The sequence below is a fragment of the Aspergillus candidus genome, assembly GCF_002847045.1.
Source record: "Aspergillus candidus strain CBS 102.13 unplaced genomic scaffold BDW47scaffold_73, whole genome shotgun sequence".
Lineage (NCBI taxonomy): Eukaryota > Fungi > Ascomycota > Eurotiomycetes > Eurotiales > Aspergillaceae > Aspergillus > Aspergillus candidus.
The window spans coordinates 42,130-69,085 of NW_020194078.1; the positions used below are offsets into that span (position 1 = coordinate 42,130).

Genomic DNA, 26,956 nt, shown 5'->3' on the forward strand with positions numbered 1-26,956 from the left:
AGATGGCATTCCGTGGAAAACCCGGGTCTGAATTCCATACGACCTTTGCCTGCCAAAATACGATGAGTCCAATCATTGTATTCCTTTCCCTACGTGACATTCCTAAGGATGAAAGCAACGTCAACGTCAGAACAATAAACGCCTCGTGGAGTTGAGGACCATTGTCGATCTCTCTCCATTTTGCCTCCAGAACGACGCGACCACCCCCCCTCCCCCGGATATTTTCTAGTATATACTCTCTGTGTCGCTTTCTGTTCCTGACTCATCCTCTGTCCAAAATCTTCCCCTTCCCCTTCCCTCACCAGGTACTGACTGAACTTCTAATCCATCAAACGACCTACTTCGCCCATCATGCCTGGCAAAGCGTCGACTCCTCCCCGGATCACCAAGTTCACTAACTGCCGGATCGTCAAGGGCACCGAGCTGATCGAGCAGGACCTCTGGATCGACTCTCTCTCCGGGAAGATCCTTCGCGACCAGGAGGCATTCTACGAGCTACATCTATCCCCAGATGAGGTCATCGATCTCGGCGGACGCATCCTCGCCCCGGGGCTCATAGACATCCAGCTGAACGGCGCCCAGGGCTTCGACTTCTCCGTCCCCTGTGCCACCAAGGAGGAGTACGACGAGGGTCTACGCGCAGTCAACAGGGGCCTCGCCCGAACCGGCGTCACGTCGTATCTTCCAACCATCGTCAGTTCGACTCCCGAGGTATACTCCCAGGTATGTCGTCACAGCCTCCGCAGTTATAGCCCCGAAGGACTTACTCTGACCCCCATGCCTAGGTCCTCCCCTCTCTAGGACCACCCGGAGACAAGCACCGCTCAGAAGATGGCGCAGAGTCTCTAGGAGCCCACATCGAAGGGCCCTTCATCAGCCCAGGCCGCAACGGTTGCCACAAAACCGAAGTCCTGCGCGCAGCCACCCACTGGGACGACCTGGTAGCCTGCTACGGCAAGGAGAACCTAACGGGGCCGACCAAGTCCGTGAAGATGATCACCGCCGCCCCCGAAGTCGGCAATATGGTCTCCAACATCGGCGCCGTCGCCGCCCAGGATATCATCTTCTCGATTGGCCACTCCGACGCGACGTACGAACAGGCCCTAGCGGCCACCAAGGAAGGCGCGACGATGATCACCCACCTCTTCAACGCCATGCGCCCGTTCTACCACCGCAACCCGGGCGTCTTCGGTCTGCTCGGCCAGAACGAGCGCCCCCGCCCGTACTACGGGATCATCGCAGACGGAATCCACCTGCATCCCACCTCCATCCGCATCGCCTACAACGCCCACCCGGAAGGCCTCGTGCTCGTCACGGACGCGATGAAGCTATGCGGTCTCCCCGACGGCGTTTACGAGTGGACCAACGGCGAGCGCATCGTCAAGACCGGCGCGCGCTTGACCCTAGAAGGATCCGATCGCATCGCCGGCAGTTCCGCAACCCTCATCGAGTGTGTCAACAACTTCCGCCGCTGGACGAACGCCTCGACCGCCGAGGCCCTCAACTCGGCTACGGCCGTCCCCGCGCGTCTGCTCGGCCTGAAGGGCGTCAAGGGCACACTGGATAAGGGCGCCGATGCGGATCTGGTCGTGCTGGATGATGTGCAGGATTCTTACTCCGGACCCACGCTGACGGTGGTCCAAGTGTGGAAACGGGGCGCGAAGATCTACGATAATGAGAAGGGGGGCGCTGAGACCCCTGTGGGGATGCCTTGTCATGCTTGAACGTATTTAGACTTCTTTTTGTTTTGTTTTCTTCTCTCGGATATTTCTCTAGCTAGCTTGTGCATTTCTTGTCTCGCATGATGGTCAGCGTTGGTTTCTGCTTTGGGTATTTTATTATATGGTGACTATGGATGTATGTAAACAAAGATATATCTTTATTTGTTTATTTATTTATATATCTATTTATCTACTTGTTTATCTTTCTCCCTCATGTTACTCTCTCGTTGCCATCCTATTCAAGCAGGACGGAAACATACAGGTCTCTTTAACATCAGTATCTTACAACGGTCAGTTTCTGAAAGCATCCACAGGCTGGTCTATGCCTAGATGAAGCACTGTACATCTACTCCCTCACAACTAAAAAATACCAAACAATGCATATCCAAGAGCTTATCTCAAATTGACTAATCCACTCGATGCAAATTTCTATACAAGATATCTATCATGATTCATGAACATGAACGGCAAAACGTTGAAGTCGCTGGAACGTATCCTTAAGAGGAAAAAAATATCGACTCCTGTACAAAAAGCCTTCCCTGATTGCTAGGTTGTCCATATCCTTTACCGTGGCTACTGTCACCGTAGCTTTAGTAATGGATAAGGTACCTTTTTTGTAATATTCACTTTTCAATCATTGTCTTTTTTCTTCTTTCCTTTTCTTTTCTTTTGGGGGGTTTTTGTTGTTTGTTGTTTTTTTACAGACGAGGCTGCTCACGCTTCCAGCCGGCCTCCTCCGCGATCAACTCGGCTGCCCGCTCACCGACGGCCAGCACGGTCAACATCGGGTTGATACTGGGCATCTCAGGGAAGACGCCGGCGTCGGCGATGCGAACGTTCTTCAGACCCCGGACCTTCAACTGTGCGTCGACCACGGCCAGGGGATCGCTCGTCACGTCACCCATCTTGGTGGTACCGGCCGGGTGGTAGACCGTGTGGGCGGCGCGGCGGCCATACTCGGACAGCTCCTCGTCGGTCTGGACCTTGGGGCCTGGGGCGACCTCCCGCTTGATCCAGTCCTTGAATGGCGACTGCTTGGCGATCTCGCGGGCGGCCTTGAACCCGGTGACGATGGTGGCGGCATCGTAGCCTTCGGGATCGGTGAAGTAGCGGAAGTCCAGCGCCGGCTTCACCGTGGGGTCCGCGGAGGTCAGGTAGATGCGACCACGCGAGCGGGGGCGGGGGATGTTGGGGGTCATGCAGAAGGCGTCCACGGGAGTGTCGTATCCCAGGCGCTCGGTGTTGAGGCAGAAGGGGATCTGGTAGCAGTGCATCATGACATCGGCGGCGCGTCCATCATCGCCGGCGGCGTTGGGAGCCTCCCGGCGCAGGAAGATGCCAGCGTCGGAGTCCATCGTGGTCTGGTTGGGGGGAACCGGGCGGTTGAGCTCCCAGATGATGATGGTCTCCGGGTGGTCGAGCAGGTTTTCACCGACTCCGGGAAGATCCTTGACCACCGGGATACCCACCGACGTCAGTTGATCCTTGGGGCCCAGGCCGGACAGAAGCATCAGTCGCGGGGTATCCACGGCACCGGCACAGAGGATGGTCTCCTTCTTGGCGCGCAGAGTGTGCTTCACACCCGACTGCAAGGTCACGTCGACGCCCGTCACGGCATCGCCCTCCACGTTCACACGCGACACCCAGGCATTGGTGAGGATGGTCAGATTCGGCCGACGTTCCTCACCGTGCAGGATGGGATGGATGTAGGCGACGCTGGCGCTGCTTCGGCGGCCATCGTCCGGGTTGTAGGACACGTTGAAGAAACCAACGCCCTCGGTCAGCTCTCCCTCGGAGCGAATGACCTTGTTGAAATCCGGGATGATGGGAATGTTCATGGCGGACGAGCAAGACTGGATCCAATCCTTGCACAACTGGTTGCGGTGGCGTTCATGCACGGGCTGGACGGTGTTGCGCAGGTTGTCCAAGAGGCGGGTGAAGGTCCCAAAGGACCAGCCCTTGCAACCCTGTTGCTCCCACCTCTTGCAGTCATATTCGAAGGGACGGAAGGAGATGAGGGTGTTGTGGCTGGAGCAGCCACCAAGGACTTTGGCACGCGAGTGGCGGATATGGCTGTTGCCTGTTCAAAGTTTAAAAAACAAATTAGATACAATAAGAAACCTTCCTTGATGGAGATCCCCTTCTCCGACTAATGGTAGCACCAAAAAGATCAAGAATGAAGACATACCCATAGGTTGCTCGACGGTGGGATAATCGTAGTCCAACTCGCCTCCGAGTAGGTTGAGCCACTCCCTGAGGTTGAGAACGCGATCATCCATAAAGTCACTGGGGCCACCCTCAATGACCAGGATGCGCTTGTTGGGCAAGTATTGCGCCAACCGACTGGCAATGACACAGCCGGCCGTGCCACCGCCGACGATGACATAGTCGTAGCTGTTGACGTCGCTCGCGGGGAACTCGTTGGTGGTAGCCATGTTGAATGAAGGCCTTTTGTCCACTAAGGGAGCGCGAAAGAGAAGGAGAGGGAAGTGAGGGGTGGAAGAGGATCAGATGAGAAATGGTGAAGGATCAAAAGAGGAGGAAGAAAGTATTAGAAAAAAACCACCGGAAAATGGCGGTGATTGAATGACCGTATTTCCACCGAAGCATCAGACCATTTCGGGTTCTTTTTTTTTTTTTTTCAATCATTTCTCCACCGCCCTAGAGGAGACCGAAAATGGCCCAATGGATGAGGTTCTTGGACCGCGTGGAGCCGTGGACTGTACGTTCTTATTAGATAACACGTCCATTTTGGGGATAGATTTATTGAATTGGTTTATCTTTACGGAGGTAGGTACCGAGGTGTTATAATCGCGCCGTATAGGAGAGGTTTGTCTTTTCTCTGTCTTTCTTCGCCATCCACTGCGGAGTCTTCTGTCGCATACTCTGAGGGATCCCCGGTCTTTGTTGACGACGTCACTCCGCACGAGGACAGACGCTAAAGGACGCCACGGCACGAGCGCACGAGGATCCGACTAGTAAGGGAAGAATCAACGCTTAATGGTGTAAAACGCCGTGGGTTGAAGATCGGAGATTCAATGCCGAGACATTCTGGGAAATTATTGGTTATTGGAGACATTATGGAGTCCTATGTAGTATGATATTACCTGATGGAAGAACTCGTTACCTGTTGTATCATCGACAACATTGTCCATGTTACTGTACACTATGTGCGTCGCATTTCACGTCTGGTGAGAAACACACAAAGAATGAATGATTGAATCACTGGAATATAGAGAGAGAGAGAGAGAAATAGAGAGAAAGTCTAGATCGTCGTTTGTTTCTTTTACTGACGATCTCTCGGCCCAGACCGAGACAGTGAGGAGCAGTAAGTAAGTATTGCCACCCTTACAAACAACGGGGAAAATGGGTTGGCGGTGAGTATCATACTTCTCCACTCCAGAACTACCCGGTTTCTTCTCTCTCTCTCAAGAGGACAATGCTGAAAAGACTGTCTTTGTCTTCCCTTCAGTTAGGAATCCGGTCCAAATCAACCATGGCTTCTTCTACACTCCCTTTCCCAACCCGTCAGCTCTATTACGACGGTCGAGTCCGGCCCGCTTCGTCCGGCAAGACCTTTTTCTCCCTTGACCCGTCCAACGCAACCCCGCTGGCCGAGATCCAAGTCGCCTCCAATTCCGATGTAGATACGGCCATTGCCGCCGCCAACCGTGCCTTTCCCTCCTGGTCCGAGACTCCCCCGGCCGCCCGGGCGCGCATCCTGCAAAAGGCCGCTACTTTGCTCCGCGAACGAAACGATGAAATCGCCCGCGTGGAAACGTTAGACTCCGGCAAGGCCTATACGGAGACCAGCACGGTCGATGTGCTGAGCGGCGCGGATGTCTTGGAATACTATGCGAATCTGGTTGGCGCGGGCGGTCTCAATGGCGAAACCACCCAGTTGAGAAAGGACGCTTGGGTGTTCACCAAGAAGGCTCCTTTGGGAGTATGTGCGGGCATTGGCGCGTGGAACTATCCCATCCAGATGTATGTCCCTCCACTTTCTTCATTCTGCGCCCTTTTTGCTGGCATGGCGTTTTTTTAAAAAAAAAATCATCCTTCTGTCTACGTGCCAGATGTCGTTGGCTCAGTAACAAATATGGTCTGGCTAACTAAAACAGTGCCCTCTGGAAATCCGCCCCCTGTCTCGCCGCCGGAAACACCATGGTCTACAAACCGAGCGAGTACACCCCGCTGCACGCCCAGACCCTGGCCGAAATCTACCGCGAAGCCGGACTCCCCGACGGCGTGTTCAACGTCATCTACGGCGCCGGCGACGTCGGGGCGCACCTGACCACGCACCCCACCATCGCCAAGGTCTCCTTCACCGGCCAGGTATCCACCGGCATGAAGGTGGCCGGCGCGGCCGCAGGCAACATGAAATACGTGACCATGGAGCTTGGCGGCAAGAGCCCCCTCCTCGTGCTCCCCGACGCGGATCTCGAAAACGCCGTCAACGGCGCCATGATGGCAAACTTCTACAGCACCGGCCAAGTCTGCACAAACGGCACCCGCGTCTTCGTCCCGTCCTCCATGAAGAACGCCTTCGAAAAGTCCCTCCTCGACAAAATGCAACACATCCGCCCCGGTCCCCTCTTCGACGACGCAACCAACATGGGCCCCCTCAGCTCGGCAGCCCACCTCGACAAAGTAACCGCATACATCCGCCACGGCATCGAATCCGACAAAGCCAAGCTCCTCTACGGCGGTCCCGGCAAGCCCGCCGTCCCAGCTGACCTGCAAAATGGCTTCTGGGTGCGTCCCACCGTCTTCACAGACTGCACGGACGACATGAAGATCGTCAAAGAGGAGATCTTCGGTCCCGTCATGTCCATCCTCTACTATGAGACCGTCGAGGAAGCCGTGCGCCGCGCGAACACCACCGAGCTCGGCCTCGCCGCCGGCGTCTTCACCCAGGACCTCAACATGGCTCACCAGGTCATCGACCAGCTCGAGGCCGGCATCACCTGGATCAACACCTGGGGCGACAGCCCGGCTGAGATGGCCGTCGGGGGGTGGAAGAAGAGCGGTGTGGGCGTTGAGAATGGCCGCAAGGGTATCGAGGCTTGGGTTAAGAATAAGAGCACTTATGTTGATATGAGTGGGGGGATGGCGTCTGTTTTTGCGAAGCTTTAAAAACCTCTGTACAGGCGTGTGAGAAAGACTTGGTAACTGGTTTGAGTCGGGAGGTTCACAGTTAGTTAAAGGTACCAGGTGTATGTATATGTTAGAAAATGATACCATGATTACATTAACATGAATAGGACATACATGGAGGGACATACCTCCTCTTGATTTCTAAATGGTCACTCTTAACTGTTGGAGAAGGCTTAAAATGCCAACCAATGTTTTATTTACAATGTAGTGGTAATCTCAACAAAAACATTGTTGATGTAGATCATGCCACCATTTCCATATTTGATTTTGCTTCCACCTATTTCATCATGCAAAAAAAGAGCAAAAAAAAGAACAAAAACAGAGAAAACCAAGACATAAGAAGGACAGAGAACATGCTAATAAAAACATCAACCAAACTCGCCATCTATATAGTGTGGGGAATAGACACCCGATACAACCAGGGGAATATACCAGTAGATTCCCAAAACAGACAGAAAAGAAAGAAGAAACGAGATAGGAACAGAAAAAAAGAAGAAGAAATCCGCTCAATGAGAAATAACCCGAGCACCCATCCGATCAAGCATAAGATCACCCTTCATAGCCGTGTCCAGCCCACTAATAGCCGAATCGACCATCCGGGAGGACATGCTATCAGGAGTCAGCTCGTCGTCCTCCACAGTCTGGTTCAGCTGTGTGTTGATTCGCAGGTCCTTGGGAATCTTCGTCGGTGTCCCCGTCGGCGTACGCTGTTGTCGGACTCCCATCGGGGAGGGAATGTATGTTCTGGGGCGATAGACGAGCGGCGGGCCCTGAGTCCGCGCGTCTGTGCCCGACTGTTCGATCGACTCGAAGTAGCGGACGGTTTTGACCTTGAGTTCGAGGGTAGCGTCACGGTCACAGACGACGAGCGGGTGCTGGTGCAGTTGCAGCGCCGAGAGCGTCCACATGTGGTTCACGCCGCCTTCGAGACCTTTCTCCAGCGCGGAGGCCTTGTGGGCGCCTGTGGCGACGATGACGACTTCGCGCGCTTCCATGATCGTTTGGATACCGACTGTCAGGGCCCTCCGGGGGACCTTGTCGATGTCGTTGTCGAAGAACCGGGAGTTTGCGAGGATGGTGTCGTAGGCCAGGGTTTTGACGCGAGTGCGGCTGCTCAGGGAAGACCCGGGCTCGTTGAATGCGATGTGGCCGTCGGGGCCGACTCCGCCCAGGAACAGCTCGATGCCACCGTAGCGAGCGATGCGCGCCTCAAAAGACGCGCACTCGGCGCCGAGGTCTGGGGCGTTCCCGTTGAGGATGTTGATGTTCTGGGGCGGGATGTCGACATGCGAGAAGAATTTCTTGTACATGAAGCTGTGGTACGATTCGGGATGGTCACGGGGAAGACCGACATACTCATCCTATCTCTGTCAGTATGGATTAGAGAACGGGAGTCAATGGGAGTGAGTACCATGTTGAAGGTTACGACATTCTTAAAGGAAATGTCACCAGCCCGATGACGTCGCACCAAGGACTTGTAGATGAGCTCAGGGCTGCTGCCAGTAGGAAGACCGAGCACAAACGGCTGGTCCTCCGTCGGCATGAACGATTTGATGCGACCTGGTTTCAGTGTAAGGATGCGAACATTTTGTTTCTGGGGGTAGGTGAGCAACATACTGATGATATAGTCGGCAATATATTCCGAAACATCCCAGGCATTTTCTCGAATGATGACCCGCCTGGAACAGGTACGCGTGTCAGTGTAATTCATTGTTTAGATTCATTGTTTTGATCCTGGCAAACAAGCAATCCGAGCAAGAGGAGATATAAGACATACATGTTGGCTGATGGAGGAGGAAACTACGTCACTGGTAGCGCACCGCTGCGGCTAGCTAGTAAGAGGAGGGTGTCAGGCAGGACAGGTCCGAAACACTCGAGACCCTATAGACAGATGTCTAACACAAGCGAGGGATGAAAGAAGCAGGAAGGTAAGACAAGTATCGCAATAGTCTGTCGATGGTGCCGTATTCTGGTACAGCACAAGAAAATAGAAAGATAGAGAGAAGCTGAGGGCAGACTGAAATCGGGGACGATTAAAGGTGAATAGAAAAATTGCCGGATGCGGTCCCCTCCGCCGGGGGTTTGTTACATATCTACTCTTCTGCTCCCAATCGTAGTAGGAAACGATTCTGGATCAGCTGTGGAGAGTGTGACGAGATGATGTTGCCTACACTACTCTGACCCTACCTTAGTCTACCACTTCCCCAGCGCCACATGCCTATAATTCCATTATGGTGGCGCTTGGAGATAATTGTTGGATTCTGGATTCCTGGGTAATTTCCGGTCTGGAGCGGATCTTCATCTTATCTCGCGCACCTTTTCCGCATACATTGATCCAACAGTATTGGGGTTATTGGGACTGCCCAGTTAAACATCAACAATACTTATCTAGAACGAACAGAAAACAGAATCCCAGACATCTCTCTCTCTCTCTCTCTCTCTCTTTCTCTTTGCGTGTTCTCGTGCTTCAGATTCGATATTCCGGTCACATCGGGATGATGGTTCAACGCGGAGGATGACGCAACCGGGCTTCGAACTATGATGAGGAAGGCGAAAATGCCCACCTGGCAGAATGTGGACAGCCAATCACCGGGTCCGAACTGCAATCAAAGAATGGACCATTGTCATGAGGGTCAGTCAGATCAGACGGTGGGGTTGGTAGGTTGGAAAGCAAAGAAACGTTTCATTCATTGAATCCACCGATGTTACAGTCAAAGGTGGCATATCGCAATGGGATCTTCAGAGCTTCCGAACGGATCCTCTATGCCTAACTGGGGAAAGTGGGGTGTGACCGAGTCATCTTCAATACCTTCATGGTACTCATGATACCGAAGTACCGAGTTTCCTTCCTGTGGGATCCCCGCTTGAGGACCGTTGTTGCATTCGGGAAACCGGGGGAGAAAAGCATTGACGCCGTGATAGAACATGCAACCTAACCGGAACTAGTCTGTACCGTATGCTAGAATACAGACCGGATACAGACAGTACGGTATAGGACTTCCCGTTTGGTATGAAACTGGTATCTTAGTATATCTTACCATTAGAGAACTGTCCAGATAAAATCAAATCTCCGACAGACATGATGATCTATGGAATATCCGGAGTACATCGTAATAGGTTAGCTATGACTTCTCTATGAACTGTTGTATGAGGTTCTAAACAACACAATGTATACATGATGGTTCTTGGGATCCAAACCTACTGCTGGTAACATGAATAGTCACTAATATCCCTAACTGGTTAGCAGTACCAATCGAGGCTAATTAGGTGGATGGAGATATTCATGCGGAGTAAACAAAGTACTGAGAAAACACAGTGCACTATCCTCGGGAGAAGAAAGCTGCTCCTTGTATCATCAACACCTTTCTTTCGATCCATCAATTCCTCCTTCCCCTCTCGATTCATCTCTCCGCTGCATCTTCATTTGCCCACGCAAGGATCTCCCACTCCATCCGATCCTGTGCCTTCTCCCCTCTCATGACTTATTGAATTGATTAGTATTGACCTAGTAGTTGGTAAGGTAACGCTTCAATTCTCCACGCGTCCCGACTCGAGGAAACTTAACTTCCACTAGGTAACCTGCCGTTTCTGGCACTTGTCAGCTTCCCAACGTCGTTTGCAACATTGTCCCACACCATCTTTCGCCCCCTCCACATCCCCCCTCCTTCTTCCGAAGCGCGGACCTTGCGGGTCCCCCGGATCTTGCTTGCAACCTGTTGTCTAATTGAGTACTGGCATTCCTCACATAGGGCGCCACCCCACCCCTCATGTCCCCGAGAGAGGATATGCTACCCCCTGGCTGGGAAGATCTAGACAGGTAGGTTTCAGATTCGGTCTTGGCATTCTTTGCATTCTATCTTTGTTCTTGTTTGGTTGTTGTGACCCAGTATGGTTACCTCTCTTCGCTTTCTTCCTCTGTGATCGATTGTCTTTTATCAATATGGATGAGAAAACAAACAAACCCAAAAACAGAAGTAAAACAACAAATATGAACATGCAGATCAACCGGAAGATTATGCTTTCTTCCGATTCTCTTTCCCTGTCCTACCATCCTATGAAGCTATTCATGACCGTCACTGATCGTTCCCGGAACCATGTCAACTCGACAGACAGATGGGGCAGCTCTTTATGATGGGCTTTGATGGAACCTCGGTCAACCCTCAGATTCGCTCCCTCATTGAGAACTACCATGTCGGCTCCGTCCTCTTAACTGCCAAAAACCTGAAATGTACCATCTCCTGTTGATCTTGTGATCCCGTCCGTGGCTTCGCTAGGGTCGCGGTCACAACATCCCCCATGGGTCAATGTACACTAATGTGTCTGCAGCGGCAGAAGATGCAACACGTCTGGTTCTCGAGCTACAGACCATCGCCCGAAATGCCGGCCATTTGGTCCCTCTCCTGATCGCTCTCGATCAGGAAAATGGCGGCGTGAACAGCCTGTACGATGATCAGTACATCAGACAGTACCCCAGCGCCATGGGCGTCGCCGCCACGGGGTCAAAACTCTTAGCACGCGAAGTGGCTATGGCCACCGCCCGGGAGCTCAAAGCAGTAGGGGTCAATTGGATCTTGGGCCCCGTGCTAGACGTCTTGACCAACGTAAGGAGTCAACCTCTGGGCGTCCGGACCACGGGGGATGACCCCCATGAGGTATCGCAGTATGGCGTGGAGTATCTGAAGGGCTACCAGGCGGGCGGGCTAGTGACGTGCGGCAAACATTTCCCATCGTACGGCAATCTGGAGTTTCTTGGCTCTCAGAACGACGTTCCCACAATCACCGAGTCCCTCGAACAGCTCAGCTTGACCGCGCTGGTCCCGTTCAGAAACGCTATCATCCACGGATTGGATGCTATGATGGTAGGAGGCGTTTCCATGTCCTCGTCGGGGGTGAATGTCATGCATGCCTGCCTCAGTGAGCAGGTAGTGGATGACCTGCTGCGGAAAGACTTGAAGTTCAACGGCGTTGTTGTCTCCGAGTGTTTGGAAATGGAGGCCCTCACCCACAACATCGGGGTTGGCGGCGGGACGGTGATGGCGAAAAATGCGGGCTGCGACATCGTCCTCCTTTGCCGGTCATTCCGAGTTCAACAAGAAGCCATCAACGGTTTGAAACTCGGCGTGGAAAACGGTATCATTGGCCGTGCGCGGATCGAACAATCGCTGCACCGGATATTGAACTTGAAGGCAAAATGTACCTCGTGGGAGCAGGCGTTGAGCCCCCCGGGGCTCCCTTCCCTCACACAGATGCAACCATCGCATACCAATCTCTCGACCAAGGCATATGGCAGCTCTGTATCCGTTGTGCGGGATAAGAAGAATCTGCTACCCCTTTCCAACATATTGGAGCCCCATGAGGAGTTGCTGCTTTTGACCCCTCTGGTGAAACCATTGCCAGCCTCCGCAGTGTCTCACCAGATCACAGAACATCTAGATTCATCCCTCGATCCAGTCGTGTGGGATCGGACTGCCTCTGTATTGAGCGGTGAAAGTGTCTTCAAGGAGTTGGGGAGGTGTCTCTCACGACAGCGGAACGGACGTGTCCTCCATACATCTTATACCGCCAATGGTGTTCGCCCGATACACGAGAACCTCATCGACCGGGCATCGGCAGTGATTATAGTCACCGCAGATGCTAACCGGAATATGTATCAACATGGCTTCACCAAGCACGTATCCATGATCTGTCGATCACAGTTCACTGCGACCGGTGAACCCTGTGAGAAGCCCATGGTTGTCGTTGCTGTCAGCTCACCATACGATTTTGCGACGGATCCGACTATCGGCACCTACCTCTGCACGTACGACTTCACGGAGACGGCGCTCGAGGCTCTCGTCAAAGTCCTCTACGGGGCGTGCACTCCGATGGGCATGCTTCCGGGGTCGATTAGTCGCAGCCAAAAGCTTCATCAAGCAAGACAGCATTGGCTCGTGGAACATTTCAATGAAGAGAGGGACACTCATGCCCTGGATCGCTTACTGGACATGGTCCGGGAGGACTGCGTTCTGGGACAACGCTCCGAGCTCCAAGGCGTCACGCCTCGTAGTTTTTTCTTGCGGCGGGAGGAGATCGACGAGGCGCATTTTGTTGTGCGCAATAGCAGCACCCAAGCCATCTATGGATTCTGTTCGACATATTACTTCCGAGCGACGGGGACTGGGGTTATCGGGTCGCTGATCGTGGACCCGACCAGGAGAAAACTCTCCATTGGAACCTCCCTTCATAACCGTGCCATCCGGACGCTCCTTCAGCGCAAGGGAATGCGACGATTTCAGCTCGGTTCACGCCTGCCGGGAATCTACCTAGGGATCCCATCGGCCAATCCCGTTGAACGGAAGAGGTTGCGACAGTGGTTTGCCAATCTGGGTTGGAACACGGCGCTCTCCCGGCCCGTCTGCAGTGTGGTGCTGCGGAATCTACAAACGTGGACTCCATCCGGCGGCTTACTGCAAGGTTTACAAAATACGGAAGTGTCGTATGACCTCGTGTACGGATGGGACTATGCGGAATTGATCCTTGACCATGTCAAAACCAATTCTCGACAAGGAGTGATGGACATCTACAAGTTGGCTCTTGGAGGGGCGCCAGGATGCGGCATAATCCGGGCCAAGCGGCCCACGGATGGGGCGATCTTGGGCAGCGTGGTCGTATATAATAATCGGGCACTACTGGCAGAGCATATGCCGGCATTGAAAGCCACTCATGCGTCAGCAGGGGGCATCTCCTCGCCGGTCATTTCGCCGTCGGTAGGCGAGTATGCTACGGTCATGCAGGGGTTGGTCTTGCTGGGGATTAAGCAGGTCCGTAAACAAGGCGCAGACGCAGTGATCATGGACTGTGTGAGTACAATCCTCGTCTTAGGCTGGATGGTGAGATTTTTTACTAATATGGTGGTGGTATACAGGTCGATGGCGACAGCAATTTCGACTGCTTGTCAGGAATGGGATTTCATACGCTGCACAGTTTCGAGGAAGTCAACTGCGATGCCGCAACGTGGGCTATGGTGCCGGCGCCTTGAGTCCGGTTGCGTGCTCTTTCGTTTCTTTTTCTGTTACTATTCTTTTCTTTTTTTGGATTGCTTTCTTGCTGTCGCATCCACCTGCATGATATCCACTGTGTATGGGGGTTTCAGCACCCCTTTTCTGCTCTTTCTTCTTTTGAATTTGGATTTTTGAGTTTTTCAGTTTTCCTGTCGAAATACCATTTTACGAGATAACAATTCAAGTCAGGAGAATATGTGTGTACAAAATAACCGGGATGCACGAGGTACATACCAGCAATATAGATGATATATTAAAATGCCTCACGATGCATATTACCCACGTTGACAAAGACCACGAGATGGCAAAACTCTAAAGCAGCCCCCTCTGTATCAGTTGTATCGATTTGAGAAGTTAAAATGAAAGTATCCATCCTTGGCTAACTACCTACCTAGTTAGTGGATGGATGGACTGGGGGGAAGAGCGGAGCAGCTCGACCCGCTCTCCCGCTGTTTTCGGAGACCTCGGCACAAACTTGGATCGACCCTGTCAGGTTGGGATGGAGATGGAGATGGAAGATTCCACTTGTGTGTTCGAGAAGAATGTGAATTCTATTTTTTTTTTTCTGGACTTGGCCGTTGACTAGCTTGGGTCGTTGTTCCACCTTCCTACATAGGGAAGTAGTCCCGTTTTTTTTTTCTACTCTTTTTATCTGGAACGGAGGGCTGTGGTGGTCAAACGATCCCATCATCTTTGATTAGGGATGGAGAGAAATAGAAAAGTTGATAACAGAATACGAAAGGATCGAAGGAAGGAAGAAGAGCCTTGAGAGAAAGAGAGAGAGGGATTTTGAGCCTACCGCGCCTAACCGCCATCCATCCAATGATCGATGAATGACGAATAGTCAATGAGAGGAAGAGGAATAGAGAGAGGGGGGGGCAAATAGATAATCCAGAAAGCACTGCAAAGCACTCCGTACACTGACAGTGAATAAATAAAGAAAGTCCTTCCATACCGGGGACTAAGGTAGGGATCTAACAGTAGCTACATATTTTAGTGGCGAAAGAAGTCCAATCAAGGCGTGACTGACCTTGCCTTACCTGAGACAGGCTTGTTAGGTCTGTAGCCTATTACACTGGGTTGAGGGTAGGATAGGATCTTCCCCGGATGGGTTTTCTGCTGTACTGGATATTCTGATTGTTTGAGGTACTTGTGTGCAGTCAGTGGGAGGTACCTACCGACCTACCTAGATAGGTAGGTAGCTACCTGAAGAGGCTCGGTGGGTCGTCCCAGATGTATAGCTACCACCTATCTACCTCTACCATAATCAGTTCAGGGCTAGGTCAGTCGAAAAGAACGGATGAGGCTAGTCCAGAAGACCCAGTTCCACTCGAGACAGTACCTAGGGACCTCACCTCCCTCTCTTCCACAGCAGTTTGTCTAGACATGCCGGAACAAGAAGTCATCTTATAGGTTGGTGGATTGGAGGTCGACGAACAGACGGGATGACTAGATAGGTATAACCCAGTGTCGAGGGTGCTTAGCGACTTGGCTGAGCATCCTCCGACGGAGGCCCGAATTCTTCTAGTTCGAGACTAGGTGCTATATATATATTGGACCTGTGGGCGACATTTCCATATCGGTCGTTGCTTCATTCCTGGCTGACTGACTATGCTTTTTTGGGGCCATACTTGGAGTGGTTTGATCCGTGTGGATACTGATTGTGTTGAACATACCTTGGAGTATCCAATATAATCAGTTCTCTCTGTCTTTTCTCTGTGAGATAGAGAGAGAGAGAGAGAGAAAGAGAGAGGGAAGAATGTAAGAATGTAAGAATAGAATGAGTCTAGACCATGATCAAAACAGTATGATACAGTATGGTAAGTATCACAGTCAGTTAGTTGGATCTCCCGATCCGGCTGATGTATCCGCTCCCCAGGTGTTGCCCGTTCTGGGACTAGATTGCACCATACCGAAGTAGGTCTAGGTGGGGTAAGGCTGACTGGGTCAGGTACGGTACAGTACAGAACCATGGTACGAGGGAAGGATATCCTTTCCACTTGACAATAAGCAAACAGTCCAGTACTCAGGTAGGTATTTTACTCATGGAGATATAATATTCTTTCAACGAGGAAGGATACAGGATGTGTATAATTAAAATGAATGATAGACTAGAAGCTGAAAATATATATTCATAGTCAATATCTATTCTATCATACAGAAGAAGAGAGGAAACCATGGTGGGGAAACACTTCCCCTCCGTCTGCGGTCGGCTTTATCTCCGCAAAACCATCAACTCTCTCCCTCTCTCTCTCTCTCTCTTTCTCTCTCTCCCCCACTTCGTCTCTCCTCATCCTCTCATTCTTGATTATTCGCCTCCCAATGGCCTGTCAGCCTCGTCCTCCTGATCCACTCCCGCTGAATCCATCAGTTTGTCCTTCATTCGCTGGTACCTCACTTGACTATCGGGGTTTAAACTAATTCACTATTCCAGTTTGGTCCCAGCGCCGGGTGTTGGACGTCGTGAACGCCCCCTCCCCAATCCTTGAATTTCCCTTTCTTTCTTTCTTTCTTTTTTTTTTTTTTTTTTTACCTTTTTCGCCTTTCGCTTTGGCTCTCCCCACTATCTCACCCGCCCCTCTTGTTGGCTCCTGCTGTCGCTACTGCTGCGGACCCCGTCGCCGGGTCCGTCTACTCGTCCGGTTTATCTCGTCTATCCATTCAATTCGACTAGACCTTGTCCGGGCTGTTCTTCTTCAGCTTGTTCTTTCTTTTCTTCTTTTTCTTCTCATTCCTCACAGTTCTAAAAAGGAGAAGTCTAGAAAAATTAAAAAAGAAAGGAGAGAGCGCGCGCAACAGAGAAAGAAAAGAAGAACAAAGGAGCGCAGCAGCAGCAAAACACAGACCGAGGAATAAGAGAAGAAAAGAAAAAGAAAACCAAGTGAGAGAACAGTCTATCGCCATTCTCCACTACCTTGTCTAGATTGTATTGACTTCGGGGGGCTCCGATCCACTCTTTCTTTACTACTTACTACCACTGCAACTACTACTACTACTACTACTTCCTCTCCTCCCTCTCCTCCTCTCCTCCTCTCCTCTTCATCTTCTTGCGACCAGGGCTAGCAATAGCGCTGCATCTCGCTTGCGTCTTTCTTTATTCCCTTTCGGTCATCCTCCTCTTGCCCTTACCAACTGTGTAGCTCTCTTCTCTTCTCCCATTACAATAGCAAATGTCGTGATTCAGCCAAAGCTCAATCTCCTCCCACAAATCCGAAGATTTGATTACTCCCATATCTTACGGTCCTTCGCCTGACCCGCTGCACTCTTTGCGATCATCTCACTCGCATCTTACCACCTCCTACCTCGCTAGGCCCCGCCCGCTTCGTCTAGGCCTCCCCCGTCCCTTTCAGTACTTCTGGATTATTCACAGCCGCCTTCGTTGGAGACAGAGCCAAAGGCTTCATTACCTTCTTGCCTTTTGGTCGTCGTGCAGGCCTCGAGCCGGTCGCCACCCTCGCCATGGAGGGGTTCGATACCATGGCCCTGCCCTACCTAGCGAGCCCGCTATCCCTCAGCAACATACAGGGCACCGACTACCTCAATTCCATGCCTGGTATGGATCTTCCAGACCAGCGCTCCAATTTTGACTCGGATACCTTTGTCAGGTAGGTCTCCCATCCCGCCCCTCTCTCTCTCTCTCTCTCTTTCTTCTCTTCCTTTCGCGATCAGTGGTCTTACTATCGCCCTCGATTAGCGGTGATGACATCCCCTTCCCGCAGCATGGTTTGCCTGCGACATTGGACCGGTTTCCATCTAGTTATGAAGATCCCTTTGATGTGATGACGCCATTCGATCCCACGCCCCCAGAACAGCCTCCGGACTCGTCCATCGACCGCAATAACAAGTTGCTCGGCTTTTCCGGGCCCGTTTACAACTTCACATTCCTTGATTACTCGTTACGTCGGACATCCTTGTCCATCGATGCCCAATTGACGGGCATGTTCTTTCTGGCAGAGTCCCCGTGGACAACCTCCCCGAACGACAATGCCCCGCCGCAACAAGGTGCGGAGCTGACTTGCTATCGCCGCAACTTATTTCAGATCTCGGGCACGGTAACTTTGCCGCGGGGGTTGCGCTACATCATGACGGAGCAAGGCGACCGAATACCTATCTTGGCGCAGGAGTTGACCGTCTCGGCCACCGAATCGGTCGAAGGGAACTCCGTCAAGATCATCTCGGTGCCCTGGAAGACCCCCGTCGCGAGTGGGAACCCGTCCGCCGAGGATGGTAACAACTCCCGTGCCGCCAACACTGGCGCCAACCCCAAGGTCGAGAAAGAGCCCCCACCGATCCCGTTAGATATCATGGCCGGTCAGAACATGGAATCTGACTACGCCGAGTTTTCCATTGGATGGAAGCGACTGCAGTTCCGTGTCGCGACCGCCAACAATGGTCGCAGGAAGGAGCTCCAGCAGCACTTCGTCGTCCGGCTCAAGGTGGTCGCAACCTTGTCGACCGGCGCAAAGATCCCCATCTGTGAAGTCCGCTCTGGCCCCATCATCGTCCGGGGCCGCAGCCCTCGCAATTTCCAATCACGCAAAGACCTGCCGCTGAGTGGCAGTGCCGCGGCCTCCAGAAAGAATGTGCAGGCCGCGCAGACGGCAGCCGTGAACCGGGTGGCTCCCCGCAATGACTCGATCTCCCGTGTCAACCCCACGGCCGCCAAATCCAAGGCTCCGGCGAAGAGCACGTCGCCAGAGACCGCATCCTCCCAAGCTGCCGTGGCGCCACAGCTTCCTTCTCCGGGGTGGACGCAGCAGGTTCAACATCCGGGAGGGAGCGCACCCATCCCGTCGGGGGTATTGTCCCACTCGTCAATGTATTCGCAGCCTACTCCAGAATTTTCCCGGCAGACAGATAATCTCCAGGATACGAACACCGTGGCTGCCCCCATCAACCTGACGCTCCTGGATGAAGAGGATGGCAGTAACCCCATCGCCTTGCGCGATCCGACAAGATCTCGTTATCCGAACGAACCGCCGCGGAAGAACCCCGCGGATGTGGATAGCTCGGCTCCCCCAACAAAGATGCGCAAGGTATCCCATAGCACTTCCCAAGTGCAACCTAGGGAAACGACATCTTCGTTACCCTTACTGGACACCACGAACATGCAACAACCGTTTGCATCGAGCCTTCCTTTTCCCAACGAGAGTGCTGATATACTATATGAGTATTTCCCCCTGGGCTTGGACGATTGGCAAGCGCCTGTGGACGCAGTATATCGACCCCACGTCGTCCACCATACCAACATGCCCGACATGAAGTTCGTGGCTGCGAGAGGTAGAAGTAAGCGATATTTTGCTGCGGAAGACGTTTTCTGAGAGCGTGATTACATCTTGCACATTCTAAGTCCGTCTCGGTTTCTCGTCTGCCTACCGGCAGCCGTGCAAATATCATTCAATATATATGTTCGCCCTGCTCGGGACCCGAGTTCTCAAGTCACTTTCCATCTGGATGGATTTTGGTCTATGTTCTTTACATCTTTCTCGGGATCTTCTCTTCCTCATCTTCACCTTACTTCCTCCATTCTTTATCTTTCCCTTTCTATCTCGCTACGAACTGTGAATTTTCGACATGTATGGATATGGGATTCAACATGGCCTGGGGTTATTATTGGCTGCGGAGTGATAGGAGTATACTACGTTCGGAATAACGTTGGGGTGTGCGGGCAGAGGGAGTGGGCGGGGGTTTTGGGTTTATTCTTCTGTTATTTTATACTTTTTTTTCCCTTTTACTTTTCTTGATGATATATTCGCTGTTATTATAATTAATTTCTTCTCTTCAACGTATTCAATCCATAAAATCTATATTTTCTTCTTAACTATTTGGTTTGAATGATCCTAGTTGATCCTAGTTGTGTGTTAGGATCTCATCAACAAGAGTCAAGAGGGCATTCCCCCACTTATATGAGTGAACGAAGCGAAATGCATGAAATGGAATAAATATGTTCAAGTACCAACAACTACAAATACCCCAGCCCGTCCCCACCAACAGCCTCAAGGTCAGCCCTGATCTCCCACTCCTGCGCGCCCACCCGACCAGCAATCTCCGTCTTCCGCTGCTTGCTGAGCCCAAGCCACTGCGCCAACAGATTCCCATCCAGCATGCCCCGTCCGGTGCTGCCGTCGCTCTCGACAGCCCGGTACGCCCGCGGGTTGAGTCCGCACGGGTGTTCCAGGATGTTTGTGAGCTGGGACTGCAGCGCTGAGAGTCGGCGGTAGGGTTCTTCCGACACGCTGGTGATGAGTCCGATGGATCCGTTCTGCGATGTCGTGAGGACTTGGTATTGTGGGATGCGGATGTCGAGGTCCATTGAGGAGGAGGTGTCGGAAGTGTCTGGTGTGATGCGCTCTGAGGAGACTGCTGTGCGGGGGAGGAGGGTTACTGTTGAGGCGAAGGAGCCGGTGTGGAACTTGCTGCGGTTGAGGAGGCGGTCGCCGTTGGAGGATTTGGGGTCTGGGGATTAATTAGTGGGATTCGTGGGAGATTGAGTTTGTCGATTGGGTTTGGGGGCTTGCTTACCCTCTGGGTCGTATTGGAGTATGTGGAGATTGCAGTCGCTGTCGGCGACTACAATGTACAGCTTGTCGCCGTCTGGGAGGAAGTCTGCGGCTAATACATCCAGATAGTCGAGATCCTTTGCGAACAGACTCATCTTGTAAGGCTCCTCCTGGAAATGCTGTTAGCTCAAGTTGACATGGAGACAAGCGTCCGTCGGCGTAAGGAGAACATACAGAATAGCCTGCAAACCAGAGTCCTCTCACGGCATCTCCTAAGATGCACATTCCGGTTCCTTTAAGTTCCTTTGCCACATTGACATAGCATTGCATGTCCATGAAGGCAACAGGGAGAAGGCTCCCATCTTCCTTCAGACCGCGGACCATGCACTTTTGACCCTGGGCGACCATCAAAAATCCTTGCCCGCCAATCTCGGACAAAGAAGTCACGGCTCCCTTCACGACTTCTTTTCCTATGAGCTTCAATTTGCGGTCCGTCTCCGGTGCTTCGGGATCCGGCACCACCTGGATAACTTCAAAGACATACACACAACCGCGGGAAGGTATGTCTTCGCCTCGAACGAGTGCTGTCCCCACGACGATCATCTCTCTGCGCTCATGGGTGTTTTCAGAAACTTCAAGGCTCATGCTTTTTACCGCTGTGATGTGCTCGGAAGAGCCCAGTTCGTAACTACCGGTGAGAAACACTTAGTCAGTTTACCAATTGGTCACAATGTTACTCTGCAGTCCGTACCTGTCAATTATCGTCCACGTTTTAGGACTCATAACTTTAAGCCAACTTAGAGGAACTTGGGGAAGAAACGTGACTCCTACCGCAGTCGTTAGCACACATATCTCACGCTCCGGCGTAGAACCAACCTTCACTGCGCCATTCAGGGTGCAACTCATCATCCTCCGGCAAATGGAAGCTAGTTGCTTGGCTAGTCCCAAGAACGTATGTGTTGGATGCGGAGGAGTAAGCCAAGTGGTCAATTTGGTTTCCCACAGGTACTCTCCGCAATGTCCATGGATAATCAAATTGCGTTTCTTCGGGCAACTGACACATGCGTACAACGTTCTGTTCATCCTGTCAGCATTGAACATTCAAACAGTGAGAATCTCGAATTACCTTTGAATCTAGATACACAAAGCCCTTTTCGCACATTGGGGTATCAATGCTGCTCAGGCTCCCAGTGTAGTCGCTCCTCAAGCGTAGGAAGTGCGGTGCGCTTGCTGCAGTTTTACAAACAAAACCTGCTGTGTGCCCAGGCATAAACACGGCTTTAAGGCCTGATACCGTGGTCAAGACTCGGAGTGATTGGGCTTTCCGCGACTCTGTAGTTGACCTGTTTGCCTCGGGGTTGGAGAGCGTATTGGGTAGGATAATGCTTGGTTCTCTTATGAAGTTCAGCTTGGTAGCGTTGTTCCCCGGCTCAACTGAGGTAATAAATGGCCGGTATACAGCGAGATCATCGTTTTCAGTACGAAGCTATTGCAGACAGCGTTAGTGCTCAAATAATCAAACGATGTAAAGCGAGGGAACTTGGGCCATGGATCGTACAATCAGATAAGGGGAGGAGTCCCAGGCATCACCAAGGTCCGCAACAACGGCCTCCACTAGCACTTCTCGTGCGGTCGATCGCTTTGGTGGTTCATCCGAAAGGATAGGTGAGAAGCAATCGAGGCCTTCAATTACTGAGATCAATTTCTGATCAGACAGTCTATAGATCTGAAGGCCAATCATTGTCAGAGATGAGAGCTCATACCAATTTGATGAGTACTGCGGCAACTTACGAATAATCGGCAATCCGCACTCAGCAGAAAGAGTAGCATGTCAGCTGTCGCTGTGCTTTCGGAACCCCGGTTATCAGATGAAAAAATCCCAGTTTTGTCACAGTACAAACAGCAAGACAACCATTGTAATCCTGTGATATCACTATTCAATACAGCTTCATCAAGATCGCCACTATCATCTGCTTGGAGGAGCAGTAAGGTAGCATCGTCTCGAAGGATAGCTATATACGGATCCACGAAACTAGCACTAACAGCCACACGTTCATCGCTTGTATCCTCATCCCAAACAGGATAGATCTGAGCCAGTCCCATATCTATTAAATTAGCTACTTTTCTCATTCAACCATCATCTTGGACTAATGCTTACCGATCTCGTAGCTTCGGACCTCGTTCTTTAGGACCTGGACGACACGGTTTTTGCTTTCCAACGTTCCAATGTCGATAGTGATATCCTCATTTGGATTGAACTCGGGAGCTTTGAAAGGTTTCAATGTCTGACCCTCCACTTGGAAGACTTCTGAAATTTCTTTTTCACTGCTTTTCGGTTTCGATATTATAACAAAATGCTGCCAATCTTGTCTTTCATTTTGACCCGCAAGGTTATTGGGCACCGTCGCCATTTTGTGAGCTACGCGTGCTGCCCAAACCCGGTTGGCTGATTCTATTGTCATGGAGGAGATGATGAGAGGATCAACTTCGCGATTCATCACTACCAGCCCGCCACTTTCGCCAGTACCTTGGGCAGCTACTAGGTCTAGCTCGGCTGAGACGCTCTTGACAGAGTGTTCTGTGCTGTTAGTATTTTTCTGCGTCTTGCCAAGTGTGAAGTCTCTCAAAGGCCCAATATTGAAAAGCCTGTCGTGTTTTCGGAATTGGTACGCCCCAGAGGCTGATGTTTCCGTTGACAATCGACGGCTGTCCACTTCAGGGACTGTAGAGTATAGGTCGTCTTCATAAGATTCATTTTCACTCTGCTCCTCTTCTGACAAGCCATCGGTCTCTCCGGCGGTGTGCTTTACCTGTGACCGTAGTTTCTTTACACTAGGGACAGAGCGCGACCAACCCAAAAGCACCGATTCTGCATCTTCACTGCCAAAGAAAACCCGCCCATCGCTAATGAAAGTAGAGCATGACGCGGCAGATTTCATGATATTGCCGCCGGTATGTGGAGGAACAAGGGAGACGGAGATACCGGACACCGACCTGCCATCAAGCTTGAAAGTGACAAGGACTAAACTGCCCGAGGAAAGGACTAGGAGCAGGTCGCCATTATGGTCACTAAGACGCTCAATGGCACAGCCTTCCAGCCGGAGAGCAAGATCCGACTGGTCCGCCATGGAAAATGTCGAAACTTGTCGGGAAAACTCATTAACACCAACGGCATTCGTTTTCCCAGCCTGATCGACGTGTACAAGTTCATTGGATCCAATGAGTAGAGCACCCCCAACAGGAGGGGGAAGGGCCACCACTTTGAACAAGTCACTGGGTAGCCTTGATACCGAGAGCAACATTGTTGAGGCCCGTTGTTCCAAATCCAGCTGAAACACGGCATAGAAAACAACATCTTTTCTTTCATGCAGAAGCGCATTCGATGTTGCGACTTGAGAGTAAAGGATACCAAAAGTTGGCTCTCTATACTCATATAGGAAGGTAAGACTTATTGGGTGAACTATCGACGGATCCAAAGCCGTTAGGGGGAGAACAAAGGAAGGTCCATATGGTGTTTGGTAAGATAGGTTGGCTTTAGGTGTCTCCAAGTGATGTCCCTCTCTATTGGCTTGTTCCTTGTTGTCCTCGTCCGTGTCGTAATCATCCATCACCAAATCATCGCCCGGTTGATGGAACGGGATTATAGCAAGGTTGTGGATTCCAAAATTGAATATCGCACACCTACTGCCTGGATCCACACTTAGAATGCTTCCACAGTCATTTAAATCAGGGGCCCATGGGCTACGGGTCAAATCATCTCGCTCATAATAATGAACAGAGATAGTTGATATCCCATACCGCTCTGGGTCCCATTCGATCAAACTCAGCTTTGCATTCCTAAAGGAAAGCAGAATTGCTTCTCCACCACTCTTTGTATCCAGTACCCTCACCCGAGAAAGACCAGTTATCGTTCCGGGAACATGATATTCTTTCTCCAGCACAAGTTTGGTTATCTCCTGGCTTGGTTGAGAAGATCGTTCGTTGTCGATGTCAGACTGAGAAGGAATATTCTTCAAGGTGAAAATTTGAAGAACCGATGTCCTAGCAATAGCCAGATTATTGGCGTCTGCAGAGAGAAAGGGGAGTTTCAATGCATGAGTGACCCCAGTTGGGGGCAATAGCTCGGTATAACACTGCATTTGGTTGTCAGTGTGAATCAAGGGCAGCAATCTTATCCATCCCTATAGATCATAAATTTTCTGCCTGCCGTCCTTGTTTCAACGCTGGATATTCTATCGCTAGCGCTGGCTGAATCAAATAATCAAGGAAGAGAAAAGTAAATAAATCCGAAAAGCTGGCTCAAAAGAGGGTGCAGGAATAAAGCCCGATAGTCCGATCAGCAATATTCACGTGACTGATAACGGAGGTCCGACCGATGATGTAAGGACTAAGTAGACAGTTCAACGACGACATTACAGCCAACTCGAGTCCAGAATTATATTGAAAATGAAAAATTGTATGTCCTCTTCTGGATCTTCATACATATCACTAACTGCGATAGTAAATGCTAGCTGAAGCACATCACACCAGGAAACTTCATCTTTCGGCACCAACTGGCATCACAACGCCATGGCCCTCCTACCAGCGTCCTTGATTTGGGCTGCGTATGCGATTTTGATCTTCGTGCTCATTACAGTCGCCTCGATCTTTGTATACCTCTATCAAAAGCCCGAAGACCGTGCACCATCTGTGACGATAACATGTATTGCTTCTATTACCACACTCCTCGCAACCGTTCTACTGCTCCCAGTAGACATTGCCCTGATATCATCTACAAATATACCGGCATTAGGTCAGCGCAAGGAGTGGGCTACTCAAGATGAGGTTGATAAAATTTTGTTCTCACTATCTACGGCCTATTACCTCCTTTACACACTTGACGCGCTACTGTGTCTCGTCGTGATACCCTTTACCTATTTTTGGTATGAAGAATATGACGAAGTCGCGGCTGAGGCAGGAGAGCAGACACTATGCCGTCGCTTCTGGGCTACATTAAAATACACTCTTTCGTTTATTGTCATAACAATTCTTCTATTCGCTGTTGGGTTTCTTATCCCAGCTCCAAAGGGAGAAAATGACGGTAGCGGCCTTGATTTTTTCAAGAAACTACTCTCTGAAAATCGTGAGCTCAATGTTATCCACTTCTAACCAAGTAGTACTAATGGTCTTGCAGGTGGAGAGCGCGCCCTCACATTCACTCTTGGTCTGCTGATAACTATAGGCATGGCTTTATACGTTTTGTATACTTCAACTGGCCTCGCCCTACTACCTATCAAGCTTATCAAACGCCCACGTTATACCTCTGGCGGATATTTGGAAACAAGAACAACAGAGGTCCAACTTGAAATCAACCGAGAACGACAGCGTCAATTAGAAAACCGCTGCGGTGGGAATCCAGAAATCTTATCTTCGAAGGACCGCAGAGAGTTAGACTCTCTAGTCAGGGACGAGAGGACACTTATTCGGCGACAACGTCTAGCAGGCGAGCTTGCTGCAGATAATCAAGCCTGGCCCACGAAAATTCGCCTGAAAATTGAAACGGCTCTCCGACCATTTAAGATCTTAATCGGTATTATCATATTCATGGCCGCACTTGTCACATGTGTATCCATGCTTTTGACCATGATTGACAAAGCCCGGAACTCTCTTTGCAAGCATCGATGTGGATACATTCTCGGAAGCATCAATATTTTCAACCCTGTCAACTGGGCTCTTGTCCAGTCGGCCAAAGCTATTCCAGCAGACTACGTTATCTTTACTGCAATTGTTCTGATGTTCTTCTGCGGCACCATCGTCGGCATTACCACTATTGGTGTTCGACTCTTTTTCCTAAGAATATTCCAAGTCCGACCAGGTCATACCTCGCCGCAAGCTCTGCTATTGACAACAGCCATGTTAATGTTGAGTGTCTTTGCACTGAACTACTCGATACCTATGGTCATAGCACCCCAATATGCGACTTTTGGACGACAGACGTTCTGTGATCGCGTTTCCGATGGATCGTTGGGAGAGCAGCTTGACTGTTCTAATACTAGGCAGCTTGTCAAGCCATGCTCGGAGATGACCTCGAATTTGGCTGCGCGCCGCATTTGCATCCCAAGTGTCACGAGCACGTTCTTAAATCGTGTGACGATTAATTTCCCCTTTTTTGGGGCAATCTTCTTCGCGTCCCAATTTGTCTTCCTAGGTTGTTTCTAGACCCCCTCATCATCACATTCAACGCTAACATATGGTTCATCAATCAGGTATCTATTTGATTGCGACCATAATCTCTATGGTGCGCACACCGAAGCCGAATGAGCAACAACTCGAAGATGCCGAAGAGGCTGAGGAAGAAAGACTATTAGCAAGTACCGGGAGACAAACGGATAGTCGTTTGTATGGTAGTACTACCCCCGTCGGCAGAGAAAGTGGATATGGCAGAGCAGGAGGATGAAGCACCGTATACCTTTTTTCAGTCATAGTCTAGACTTACGCTGTCTTGATATCATTTGAGAATTATTAATGGCATCACGACATCTGATAATAGCACATATCT

At 51.0% G+C, this 26,956-nt stretch overlaps 9 protein-coding genes across 9 annotated transcripts; 5 read left to right on the top strand and 4 right to left on the bottom strand.

Moving 5' to 3' along the window:
- The first annotated feature begins 3 nt into the window (after positions 1-3).
- BDW47DRAFT_113042 (N-acetylglucosamine-6-phosphate deacetylase) lies at positions 4-1,915 on the top strand. Its single transcript, XM_024814301.1, has 2 exons — positions 4-723; positions 786-1,915. Exons 1-2 carry the CDS (start codon positions 352-354, stop codon positions 1,722-1,724), a joined length of 1,311 nt encoding a protein of 436 aa, XP_024667983.1. The 5' UTR covers positions 4-351; the 3' UTR covers positions 1,725-1,915.
- A 184-nt stretch (positions 1,916-2,099) lies between these two features.
- Positions 2,100-4,326, bottom strand: BDW47DRAFT_85051 (GMC family oxidoreductase). Its single transcript, XM_024820034.1, has 2 exons — positions 3,910-4,326; positions 2,100-3,801 (listed from the first exon to the last, which is right to left on the bottom strand). The coding sequence occupies exons 1-2, from the start codon at positions 4,154-4,156 to the stop codon at positions 2,420-2,422; spliced, it is 1,629 nt and encodes a 542-aa protein (XP_024667984.1). The 5' UTR covers positions 4,157-4,326; the 3' UTR covers positions 2,100-2,419.
- Positions 4,327-4,895: 569 nt separating this feature from the next.
- Positions 4,896-6,982, top strand: BDW47DRAFT_113044 (betaine-aldehyde dehydrogenase). The gene is made up of 2 exons (XM_024814302.1): positions 4,896-5,708; positions 5,843-6,982. Exons 1-2 carry the CDS (start codon positions 5,161-5,163, stop codon positions 6,855-6,857), a joined length of 1,563 nt encoding a protein of 520 aa, XP_024667985.1. The 5' UTR covers positions 4,896-5,160; the 3' UTR covers positions 6,858-6,982.
- A 61-nt stretch (positions 6,983-7,043) lies between these two features.
- On the bottom strand, positions 7,044-8,963 carry BDW47DRAFT_113047 (putative glucosamine-6-phosphate deaminase). Its single transcript, XM_024814303.1, has 4 exons — positions 8,656-8,963; positions 8,496-8,557; positions 8,290-8,438; positions 7,044-8,239 (listed from the first exon to the last, which is right to left on the bottom strand). Coding segments are annotated over exons 1-4 (1,068 nt in total). The 5' UTR covers positions 8,658-8,963; the 3' UTR covers positions 7,044-7,384.
- Positions 8,964-10,642: 1,679 nt separating this feature from the next.
- Positions 10,643-10,887, bottom strand: BDW47DRAFT_113050 (uncharacterized protein; the record flags this gene model as incomplete). The annotated part of the gene is made up of 1 exon (XM_024814304.1): positions 10,643-10,887. Exon 1 carries the CDS (start codon positions 10,872-10,874, stop codon positions 10,644-10,646), a length of 231 nt encoding a protein of 76 aa, XP_024667987.1. The 5' UTR covers positions 10,875-10,887.
- A 104-nt stretch (positions 10,888-10,991) lies between these two features.
- BDW47DRAFT_129465 (putative beta-N-acetylglucosaminidase) lies at positions 10,992-13,896 on the top strand (the record flags this gene model as incomplete). Its single annotated transcript, XM_024816995.1, has 3 exons — positions 10,992-11,106; positions 11,205-13,717; positions 13,783-13,896. The coding sequence occupies 3 exons, from the start codon at positions 10,992-10,994 to the stop codon at positions 13,894-13,896; spliced, it is 2,742 nt and encodes a 913-aa protein (XP_024667988.1).
- Positions 13,897-16,915: 3,019 nt separating this feature from the next.
- Positions 16,916-19,580, top strand: BDW47DRAFT_85102 (NDT80/PhoG-like DNA-binding family protein). The gene is made up of 2 exons (XM_024820036.1): positions 16,916-17,523; positions 17,613-19,580. The coding sequence occupies exons 1-2, from the start codon at positions 17,378-17,380 to the stop codon at positions 19,237-19,239; spliced, it is 1,773 nt and encodes a 590-aa protein (XP_024667989.1). The 5' UTR covers positions 16,916-17,377; the 3' UTR covers positions 19,240-19,580.
- BDW47DRAFT_85097 (cleavage/polyadenylation factor CFT1) lies at positions 19,560-24,677 on the bottom strand. The gene is made up of 9 exons (XM_024820035.1): positions 22,577-24,677; positions 22,210-22,523; positions 21,977-22,144; positions 21,545-21,904; positions 21,295-21,493; positions 21,170-21,245; positions 20,653-21,106; positions 20,441-20,588; positions 19,560-20,374 (listed from the first exon to the last, which is right to left on the bottom strand). The coding sequence occupies exons 1-9, from the start codon at positions 24,555-24,557 to the stop codon at positions 19,881-19,883; spliced, it is 4,194 nt and encodes a 1,397-aa protein (XP_024667990.1). The 5' UTR covers positions 24,558-24,677; the 3' UTR covers positions 19,560-19,880.
- Positions 24,678-24,836: 159 nt separating this feature from the next.
- On the top strand, positions 24,837-26,955 carry BDW47DRAFT_85109 (putative LMBR1 domain protein). Its single transcript, XM_024820037.1, has 2 exons — positions 24,837-25,540; positions 25,592-26,955. The coding sequence occupies exons 1-2, from the start codon at positions 24,988-24,990 to the stop codon at positions 26,614-26,616; spliced, it is 1,578 nt and encodes a 525-aa protein (XP_024667991.1). The 5' UTR covers positions 24,837-24,987; the 3' UTR covers positions 26,617-26,955.
- The last annotated feature ends 1 nt before the right edge of the window (position 26,956 follows it).